Raw genomic sequence first — 11441 nt, 5'->3', positions numbered from 1 at the left:
CTTTGTTGGGATGAGGTGGGGTATATGGGGGTTGGTGTCACTGGATGATGAGGATCTGGTCTTGTGACGCGCTGCTACGACCTCTGCCTACGCGCTGATCTTCTGCGATGACTCCAAGACACCATCTACTTACCTTTTCGACAAGGACAAGACAAGGACGTTTTGTTAATGTTAAACTTTTTGCTTGCTTGCTTCTCGCTTGCTCATAGCTTATTGTCCATTCCTTTTTATAATGAAGTGGAGATCCGTCATGCGTCCGCTGGCTCAAAACCGAAACCGAAACGAACGATTAAAAAGCCTCCGAAAAAAGTCAATGTATATACACTGTACATCCCAATCCGTCGTCGTCAACATACGTATGCCCCACCTACACCCATTTTCATTCCTTTCCACCCACCCCCCTTCTCGCTCTCTTGCCTGTCTCCGACTCCCCGGACCAATCCAAGTGTGCATATAGGCCTATTCTTTCCGTGTATTGCAACGGACCGATAATTCGCATCTTTTTGCATCTGTCGAATAGCCGTCCCTTTTTCCGTCTTTGGAGGGCACAGGAAACGTCTGCGTTGGGATTGGAGGGGTCAGGTGCACCCCTCTGTGTGTGTGCGTGTGTACGCTGAGCGGGTACCCATGCTCCGTTCGTCGTGGTCCACGCCGGTGACGGATGAAGAGGTTGAAAGGGTGTGGTTATTCGTGCATAATTTTTCTTTTTGCCCTCGACTGCCGGTGGGGAGAAGGAGCGTTATGTTATGGTCATGCTTTTTCTGGACGGAGAGATAGAGCTCACGAATCATTCGTCCCATCCACATCCGTCCATCCATCCATCTATCATCATCATCCCGGGGCGGTTTCCATGGAGATGGGCAGATCTTTTTTGGCGAGGCGAGAAAAAGTATTTTTCTCTGCGTCGTCGGCGTTGCATGGAAATTGGAATGCGTGCTCGAAGAACTTTTCTTTCGTTCGTATGTGTGACGGCTGCTTCTGCGATGTCGCTGTGGCGCGATGAAGGGATGGATGGGTCCTTTCTTGGAATTTGATTTTTTTTTCTGCTCTTCTTTCGCTTTTTTTGGTTTATGCTTTTCGCCTTTTTTTCTTTCTGTTTTTCTGTTTGTTTCTTTCTAATTTCCTACCTTGCTGTGCCTTCATGATGCGCTAGCTACAATGGTTAAGGTGACCTCGATGCTAACCCATGTCTTACCCCTCTCTATAGGATGATCAGCGATCCCAAATCTGCACAGTTCATCGCATGGACTGAACTTGGAACGTCCTTTGTTGTGTCCAATGTTGGAGAGTTTAGCAGGAGCATCTTGGGCTCCCATTTCAAGCACAATAACGTACGCTTTGTTTCTTTTCATGCGCTGTGCTTGTTCTTTAATGAACCTTTGACTGATGCATTTTTTTGTACGCAGTTTTCGAGTTTTGTGCGGCAACTCAATATGTATGGGTTCCATAAAATCAACAGGGTAGGCTTTCCTGCCACCTTTTACCTGACCTCATTTTTTTGACCGCTTATTTTCATTCGTTAGACACCTCGAGCCCAAAGGACATCGACGGACGCACAGACGTGGGAGTTTTCGCACAGCAAATTCCTTCGTGGACGTCAGGATCTCTTGGACGAGATCAAGCGCAAGGCACTCGAACCTGATCCGGGTATGAAGCATCGCGTTGAGCTGCCAGGAGAAGTGAGTGTTTTATGGTTTTCTTGTTATTGGTTTGGGATTGGGGATCCGTTGGATACTTACTGATGATTTTTTTTTCTTTTTTTCTCTTCTTCGATTCACACCAACTGGTTCAGGTTGCGGCGCAACTTAACTCGATGAGAGAGGATAACATCAGAATGTGGGATCAGCTTGCTGCTGAGCGGCGTAAGGTCGAGAAGTTGGTCAACGTTGTTGGTCGGCTTTGGGAAGTTGTGAAGAATAACTATCCTGGCGGCCAAGTCTGTTAGTGGTTTTTACATTTGTACAATGTTCATTATTTTCTTACCTCCCTGAATAGTGTTGCCACAATTCCCATCGGAACTTTTGGACTCGGATAGTCCGAACATCTACATCACCTCGCCGACGTCGACATCGCGGTATCCACCACCCCTTTCCATGAACATGCACACGATGCACACGCTCAACAGTCCAAACTCAAGTCCGACTGCTGCAGATTTCCCATCGCATATGCATCATGGACATGCACTGTCGCGGCAACATAGCTTCCAACACGTCAATGGCTTCCGTGGGGACAGCACATCCTCGACGCCATTGCCGTCATCGCCTGGGTCGATATCCATGGAACTGTTTGACGATGGCTCGTCGGACAATATACCCTCTGGGCGTGGCAGCACCAAGCGGCAGAGGCTTGATGAAAATGGTACCGCAAATGGTATTAACAACTCGTCAGACTCGATATCGCTGATGTCGTCCGTGTCGTCGCCTGGATCTGGCACAGGGCCCGGTATCTCGAGCTTAACTGTGCCGAAGAAGTCCAGTCGAGCGCGGAGCGATAGTGCACCGCTGGGGTATGGTGCTGCGTTGTGGCAGCAGGGCGGGCTCTCGTCGGGCGGCGGGGGTCCTGGGCAGCAGGGCGGTGTCGGCAGGCCGAGGAGTGGGAGCGGGTTGGTCCCTAGAGGTATCCCGAACATTGGGACAATGACCAGGAACAATAACGCGAGCACACCGCTGCTTTCGATTACCACTGCTGATGGCGATTTGAACGGACGGTGATGATGAATCCCCCGTTTATAACCTTGGGCCAAGCCAATGGATTCTTCTCCCTCTTTCTTGTTCGTCGTCCTGGCGCGCAGGAAGATACATGATGGGCCGCACATTTTTTGCTTTTACACTTTGAAGGCGGCCACTACTATGCCAAAAAAACATATGCCCATATGCTCAAAACAAACTTTGGAACCGATAAACATATTCTCTCGTCGTCCTCTTGCTTTTTTTTCTTCTCTTTTAGCTTCATTCTGCTCTGTTGTTTACACCGCCTCGGACTGCATCTTTGCTTTTTTCTCTCTCACACACACATATACACTTTTTGGGACATTTACACGGCCAGTTTCATTGCCATCGTTCGCTTTTCGTCCTCGGTCTTTACTCGTCTTTTCTTTCCTCTCGTTGGAAATGATCCCCCCCTCCTCCTCTAAAGCATAAAAAAATCCGATGGGGCGGTGTATCCTATATCCCTATCCGTTTTCTCTCTCTCTCTCTATTTCTCTCTCGTCGTCACTCAACCAACCATGTGTTATCAAACTGCTTGTTTCTCTACATCACCTCCATAGACAAAGAACTATATATAAAACCACAAGAACTCTGTTCTTCCTTTTTTTTTGTTTTTGTTTGGCAGCTTCCACATCGTCGTTAGTTGGATACCTTGGCAGAAAAATGATTCCCTGACCAACACTCAACCTCACCTCTGCCTACCTCTACCTGTATGCGTAACCGAGATGATTCCCATGTGTTCTGTTTCGTTTCGATTATACCCTCCGATTCTTTCTTTTTTCTTTTCCTTTCTTTTTTTCCCTTTTATGTTTGGTTGTTGTCCACTTCTGGCTTCGGTGTCTTTCCTCGGCAGTCTATCATCAACGCATCCGTCCATACATACCACAATCCAATACCATCATCATCGTCATCGTCAACGTCATCTCATCCATTCTCTCCAGACCAACATTGCCATTCAACAATCTCCTCCACCCTTTGATGATACATACTCGTATTCTTTCATCTGGGACCTCGCCATTCTACTTCTGTAGAAGTCGTTCGAAATTGGACAATTATCCATATATTCCCCGCCTTCTGTAGTAGGAATCTGGCATGGAGATGGGTGGCGGGTCTCGAGTCCACGCCCAGGACTGCACTCTCGTCACGGCCACTGCAGCTCGTTTTCTTTTTGTCTTCTTCTTTTCTCTTTTTTGTTATAGGCTACATAGAGAACAAAACCCAGCCGCTCTGTATATTATTTATAAATGATACCCCAAATAGCTACCTTGCCACAGGTATTGCGCAGTTTTGTGTGGTGAATTTCAAGTGGAGTTTAATGTTTGCACATCGATGATCGTCCAGCGTCGAAGGGATGCATACGGTCATGTGATTTTCTAAATTGACGCGTTGAACTTCTTAGGGGTTTCGTTCAGGATAGTCTCTCCTGGAAGAACTTTAACATGGCGTGACGCGATTAAAATACGTCCAGGGTGCGTCTCAGCTGTATAATGTCGCGCTTTAAATCGAAAAAAATCACAGTTCCTTTACAAAAATCATAGTTCAAGCCACTAAGACTCCTCCCTCCTTCCTGAAGGATCAATGGAATCAATAAACTGATTCTATGTCGCAATCAAAATCAATATCGAAGGCGATTTGATTGTTTTCAACGAATTGGGAAAATTGCGCGTCCAGATATTTTTTAGGATACTTGGAGGATAGCAGGTAGCTGATGGTACCCCATGCCGGATTGTTTATGGGTCCGTGATTGCTCACTGCAACGGAAAGATATAATCGGATCTCCGCGAGTTGGGTCATTTCTTTTTCCACGTCGAGAAGTTCAGCCAAACTTTCGAGGTCAAAATGCGGAATGCCGTTGATTGAAGAAGACATCGGACCTTTCTGATGTAGGATAAATAGTTGGAGATTTGGGGTTGCGCTTAATCGCACATTCCTAAAGTCAAGTAAACCTTGGGCATAAAAAGGATAAGTCGAAGCAATATCTATGTAACATGACTCTAACTCACCGAAGTTGAAGCTTACTTCTAGTAGCCTGATTGATAACCCGCAGATGGGAACAATCTTTTTGAAGATGCTGACAGGATTGCCATCATAATGTTCGCTAACTGCAAGTCCTTTCAACCCAAGGGGGTGCCGGGGTTCAAAAAAAAAACACGACCTCATATTTTTTATGTCGCGGTAATTTGGGCAACCTACCTACCTCGTGACCATTACATAATGATCAAAAATCGCCTAAAATGGGAATTGCCAAGGGCCAAGACATTGAAAAGTTCGGGTTCTGGGGTTACAGAGGGGCGGCTGGCTCGGAACATTGTCGGTTGTTGTGGTCTCGCAAAGTGGAGTGTCTTTGGGTAGGATTACTGGAAGAGTTGTTGTAGTAGGTACACGGACTAATGCTGGTCCTCGTTTCATAAAAAAACCTTTGAGTGACGAGTCCTTCAACTTGGGCTTTGTGGATAGCTTTGCTGCTGCAGCTTTACATTTGGCTGTTCCTCGATGGCGTAGATTTAGGTTCTTTGATCCTCCAGGACCACACTTAATAGCCTTTTGGCAAGTCAGGGCAGATTGCGTACCCATCCGCCAGATTGAGCAGTCGTCCAGATGGTAAATCAATGATCTCAGTCAAAATCAGGTCAAATATCTGTGTTGCTTGAAGCCCGGCCACCTATCATGAAGATTTTAACCTGAATTTCAACGAGATTGGTATTGTGTTTGTTTAAAAAACATAATTTGTCTATGAAATACAGTCCAAAATGCTCTAAACTTGATCACAGACAACTTTGGACCGTGAAATTCCTCAAAAATTAAACAAAAAAATATGGTACATTTTTTTTTTTCGGGGCTGATCGGCCAACCTACCTACCTAGGTGGTGTCCGAATTTTGAACACCGGCACCCCCTTGTTTCAACCCTTCTATGGACTTATGAGCGGGATTTTCAGGTAGCGTGTGCAAGCAATTTGTATCAAGGTATTCGATATCCGGGTAGGGCAAATAACTTGAAGAAGCTGAAAATGGAGACCAATCTACCGGATCCCGAGGGTGGCTCCGCAGTATATTATCATCCAGGTTCCAACTCAAAACTTTTACTTTTGTTCCACGAAGAATCTCATAAGGAAGGTCCAAGATATTTCTGACGCCCAGATATGTCAGACATGGAGATTCAATAGCATGTCGGTGAAGAAAACTAATGACACGGTAAGCCTCAGTCGAAGGGAAGAAAGACTATATTGTTAACCTAATGACACGGTAAGCCTGTAGACTACGTTAGCTACTCTGTACGAACAATGGAAAAGTAAATGTACCTCAGTCGAAGGGAAGAAAGACTGAGGTACTAAGAACAGAACTGGTCCGTATATGTGAGCCTCTCGTAGCTACAGAAGTTGATGAGGGATATGGAAGGTGATGCGTTGAACGCAATAGGAAGGAGGACTACTGGATTCATGAATGAACAGGGGCTTTCGGGCCCAATGTCCCGAATGTCGAATGAGGAAAGTTATGGTATAAAAATGGAAAGGAAAAGAAAGGTGGAAATAAAAGAGTGAGTGAATGTCAAGTCCGTATTCCAACACGCCCCCTCAACGCATCGCCTCCTTAACCGCTTTAGGATCAATAAGTCCAAGTCTGGTGACACCTTCGAGAAACTTGACTCGTTGAAGAGATTTGGTGAGTATGTCTGCCGGATTTTCTTTTCCTGGGATGTGAAGGATGCTGAAAGATTTTGATTCAATGTGGGATCGAATGAAGTGATATCTGATGTCGATATGTTTTGCTTTCGAATGGGATGAATCGTTTTCGCACAGAGATTTGGCTCCCTCGTTGTTGGTGGCGACCACTAGCGGATTTGGGCAATCGATGCGAAGACACAAAAGCGAGGATGATAACCACAACCCTTCCTGTACAGTTCGCGTTAGCGCAATGTATTCAGATTCCGTGGAGCTTGTGGCTATGCAGGTCTGAGTTTTAGAAGACCAGCTCAGCGGCCCTCCAGCAATCATCCATACAAAACCTGAAATGGATGCACGCGAGTCCTTATTGCCAGCCCAGTCAGCATCAGAGTAACCCTGTAAGCGGTGCGATGCCATTTTTCCACCGTAGTATAAGCGATAATTGCGAGTACCACTCAAGTATCAAAGTACACGTTTGGCTGTAGCGAAGTGCTTTGGTTGGGGATTTGATGCGTGTTGAGACAAAAGCAGGACGGCTATCAAAATGTCAGGGCGGGGAGTGTCGTTGAATAAAAAGGAGAGAGCCGATGAGACGCTGGAAGGTGATTTTAATGTCTGGAATCTCTGGGAAGACGTCGTCGTCACGGCCAAATACGTTGTTGGCATCGAGTGGTGTTGAAACGGGACTACAATTGAGGAGACCGTATTCATCGAGGACGCTCTCAATGTAGGGAGTTTGATGAATCCAGAGTTCACGAGTATCCATGTTCCGCTCGTACTGCACTCCTAGGTAAGATCGCAATGGACCAAGATCCTTGATGCCAAAACGCTTGTTGACTTCGGATTTGGTGTGATCAAGAAACATCTTGGAATTGGACGCCCCTAAACCGTCATCGACATGAATACATAGCCAGCACTTGACCTGTTCCCCATTCCATACTCCTTCAAAAATAAAGGTGGCGTGATCCTTTTCCGACCGTTTGAAGCCAATGTTCTGCAGCGTTGAACGGATGAGGACATACCACACATTACTTGCCTGTTTCAACCCATACAGTGACTTCTTTAGTCTCCAGACACCCTTCGGGAATGGTGAAGAATACCCCGAAGGACATTTCATGTAAATCACCTCCGTTAAATCCCCCCACAGGAAGGCTCTCGTGGCGTCAAAGCATTCGATATGCCATCCGTTCAGTGTTGCATGTACCACTATGGCGCGGGTGCTGACAGATTTTGACACAGGTGCGAAAGTTTCGTGATAATCGATGAGATACTTTTGAGAAAAGCCCTGCGCAACAAGTCTGGCTTTGTATATCAGTTGTCCATTATCGTCGATTTTAAACTCAAAGACCCAACGACACCCAATCGTATGTTCGCCTAGTGGAAGTTCTTCGTCAACGTATACATTCATTGATTTGAACATGTCGAGTTCTTTCTGGATGACATTTCTCCATTGATCTGCATCTGGACGTTGCATTGCCTCGACATAATTTGCAGGTGGGATTTTGAGATCGTAATTTGGAGAATTGGGGTTTCGTCTGTGCTCGCTCCTGACTGAGAGTAGAAGGGCTTCAAAAAAGGCTTCTTTGTCCCTTGCAAGATAATCTTCAACATCGAGGGACACGAACGAGGTATCCGAGCTGATGTCATATGAGGGAGATGAAGAATTGAGCAATCCAACGGAGCAGAGAGATGTAAACGGATTTGACTCGCCCCCTTGCTCGTTGGATGGTGGAACCGTCGCGGACCGTTCAGCACTTGTGGCCCTGCGAGATGCAATAATAGAATCGCTTTTTGCCTTTTCAGTCTCTCGAAGCTGATTGTAAAGCAGTCCGCGAGATGATGGATGACGTTCTCTGGAGGAAGAGCGAGGCGGTGGTAAGACACAACGAGGGGCAGGGGTTTGGGGAATATTTTGAGAGGATGACTGGACAGGAGTTGTGGGAGGAACGACTTCAATATCTACAGAAGAAATAGAGGAAGAGGAAGGGTAAGAAGAAGAGCGAAGTAGCTCGGGTGCATCTAGGTCGGAAGGGGTAGAAACAAGATTTGGAACTGAATTTGAAACAAAATTCGGAACAGAAGAAGAAGAGGTAGAATCAGAAGAATGCAAAATTTCAGAATAAAAGGGTAAGGATGAATAATCTATTGGAGAAGAAGCATTATTAACAGCAGAAACGGACGGCATGTTCTCATCGAACATAGCGTTTGAGGAGTCAAAAAAATGTCCACTTTCAAGATGACGAAACCTGTAGCCTTTTCCGCCTGGAGGATAACCCATGAACCGGCATTGAACAGATTTCGCGCCCAACTTTGATTGCTACTCTTCCGGGACATGAACAAATGCCCGACATCCCCACACACGAAGATGCAACAAATTGGGCGGCCTGTGGTACATATTTTCGAAGGGAGTGATGCCGTGTTCGTCGGTGGATGTGATGTTGAGAAGATACGAGGCAGTCAACGCGGCTTCACCCCAGTAAGTCAAAGGTAGTTGAGCAGTTGTTAACATGGCTAGCATTCGACCTTGGACTGTACGCATGAAGCGTTCTATTTCCCCGTTCATCCAATGTTCACGTGCCGGCGTGACCTCTTGTTCGATACCTTGCTCCAGTAGGTAAGCTGCAAAAGATCCTTTCCACTCTGGTCCACCATCACATCGAAACCTCTGAATTTTGAACCCAGTGCGTGTCTCCCAGCGGGCCTGAACAATCTTAAAGGCTTCCAGCATTGTATCGGCCGTTTTGTCTGCAGTAAGTTGTATGTTATTAACTTTCATACCAGAACAACGGAAAGCAACAAAGAATTCTTTGTGATGAGGCGTTTGCACAGGGAAAGGACCGCAGGTATCGGCCACAATAAGTTCAAGTGGTTGATAAGCGCGCTGGCCAAGTGATCTTGGCGGATGTGGAGTAGCCGTATGCTTGGCAATAATGCAAGGCTCACATTTGATGTTCTCGTCCTTAACTTGGATTTTCATGACTCTCTGGACAAGCATACGCGTCGCCTGTTCACCAGGGTGCCCCAACCGAAGATGTTGAAGGTGAAGTGTCTCCGGTACTTTCACATACATTGCACGCTCAGCAGCAAAATCATTGTTTGTAGGAACAAATGTAGTATGGTCCATTGCAAATAGGCCATTGATTAGCGAGGCGGAAGCAAACGCGACACCCTTTTTAGAAAGGTGAATGCCCGTTTCGGGTTGAAAGTTGCAACCAATGCCCGCGATGAAAAGACGACTGACGGAGAGCAGATTGACTGCGGCGGAGGGAGCATGAAGGCAGTTGTTTAGCCTGAGTTTGATGGACTTTCCCCTGTAAGTGACATTAAGTATGCACGTCCCTCCTCCTTGAGTTCTCAAAGTCCCAAGGTTCGCTGTTGTGACATTTCGAGCATCACTCTCGGAATATGTGTGGAATAATGAACGCGATTTGATTATATGGGATGTTGCACCAGAGTCCAACAGGATTGACGTCGACAGAAAGGATCTTGTGTTTGCGGATGCCGCAATAGGTGATTGTACGTCGTCATCAACAAATTCTTCAATAAGTGCACAAGAGATTTCTCCACTTTCCAGGGAACCAGCTTCAATTGCAACAGACGCCGACTCTGTCTTTTTAGCTGCAAGCGCCGCCCGATAAGCTGGGCCTTGACCTTCCATCCCACCACCTTTTGCCCAACAATGATCTTTATCGTGAGAGCGATTACGACAGTTTGTGCATCTCACGCCATTTGGATTATTGACATGTTTAGCAATGGGACGATTGTCGTTTGAAAAGTTGGAGTACTCGGATCCTGGTGGATGTCGCTTTGACCCGGCCTCTGCCTCAAGACGTTGACATTCGATGGTAAGTCGTGCTGTGATCCTTTCTAAAGCGGTATTTGGTGCTGATGGATTGCGCCCTTCATCCGTTGCTGCTTTGTCGCGGTCCAGTGTGTCCTGGTAGAGTTGGATCATAAGCTGCTTGAAGTTTGGCCAGGCGCCCGACGATGGTAAGCCCCGGATGATATGATGAATAATGTCCCCTTCAGGGTATTCAACACCCATATCCTTAAGTCGTTCTCTGCCACTGCGAAATTCGCCAAGGTACTTCTCGATCTCGGTATAATCCTTGAGCTTGATTGACGCTAACCTCTCTTTAATGGCGAACTGAGCGTTGATGTCTACACGCGCGTATCTGGTCATTATCTGGTTCCATACCATTCGCGCGGTTACATCTTCTCCTGCATTCAAGTTCGATTTAACAAGTGCCGACACCTTTCTGGTTATCAGTGTTTTCGCACTGTCATCATCGCTCCACCATTTCCGATAGGCTGCAATCACATCGTCTGAAGCGTCGTCTGCGGGTTCTGTGGGTTTTGGCGAGACTGGATATCGCGCAGTCCTCTTCTCGGATCCCTCTATATGCCCATAGACTCCACAATCTTTCAAAATATTCCGCATGTCGTCTCTCCAAGCAATAAAGTTTGATGTTCCTTCAAGATTGACAATATGATCGACTTTTGCATTTGCCGGGGTGATTTTTGTGCTCATCGTGATGTTATTGATGGTCGTATGGGCAGTATTTGGGACATCCCCTGCCATGGCCGACATTTTAAGAAATAAGAGTGAGTCTGGGTTTGATGCTAGAGAGAATTGAGATCTCTTGAAAATATGCTAGGTGAGTCTGATAACTGAGTCCGATGGTGTCTTGTTTGATTCAGGCGCGTTCGGGGCCCATAACCTGAAGAAAACTAATGACACGGTAAGCCTCAGTCGAAGGGAAGAAAGACTATATTGTTAACCTAATGACACGGTAAGCCTGTAGACTACGTTAGCTACTCTGTACGAACAATGGAAAAGTAAATGTACCTCAGTCGAAGGGAAGAAAGACTGAGGTACTAAGAACAGAACTGGTCCGTATATGTGAGCCTCTCGTAGCTACAGAAGTTGATGAGGGATATGGAAGGTGATGCGTTGAACGCAATAGGAAGGAGGACTACTGGATTCATGAATGAACAGGGGCTTTCGGGCCCAATGTCCCGAATGTCGAATGAGGAAAGTTATGGTATAAAAATGGAAAGGAAAAGAAA

General features: G+C 46.4%; 1 protein-coding gene across 1 annotated transcript; it reads left to right on the top strand.

Moving 5' to 3' along the window:
- Window positions 1-1208: 1208 nt before the first annotated feature.
- Window positions 1209-2711, top strand: JR316_0007867 (Heat shock factor protein 4; the record flags this gene model as incomplete). Its single annotated transcript, XM_047893589.1, has 5 exons — window positions 1209-1331; window positions 1407-1460; window positions 1524-1679; window positions 1793-1940; window positions 1996-2711. The coding sequence occupies 5 exons, from the start codon at window positions 1209-1211 to the stop codon at window positions 2709-2711; spliced, it is 1197 nt and encodes a 398-aa protein (XP_047746904.1).
- Between the last annotated feature and the right edge of the window lie 8730 nt (window positions 2712-11441).

The sequence above is a fragment of the Psilocybe cubensis genome, chromosome 7, assembly GCF_017499595.1.
Source record: "Psilocybe cubensis strain MGC-MH-2018 chromosome 7, whole genome shotgun sequence".
Taxonomy (NCBI): domain Eukaryota; kingdom Fungi; phylum Basidiomycota; class Agaricomycetes; order Agaricales; family Agrocybaceae; genus Psilocybe; species Psilocybe cubensis.
The sequence above is the reverse complement of the archived record's forward strand: the minus strand, read 5'-3'. Positions and strand labels throughout refer to the sequence as shown.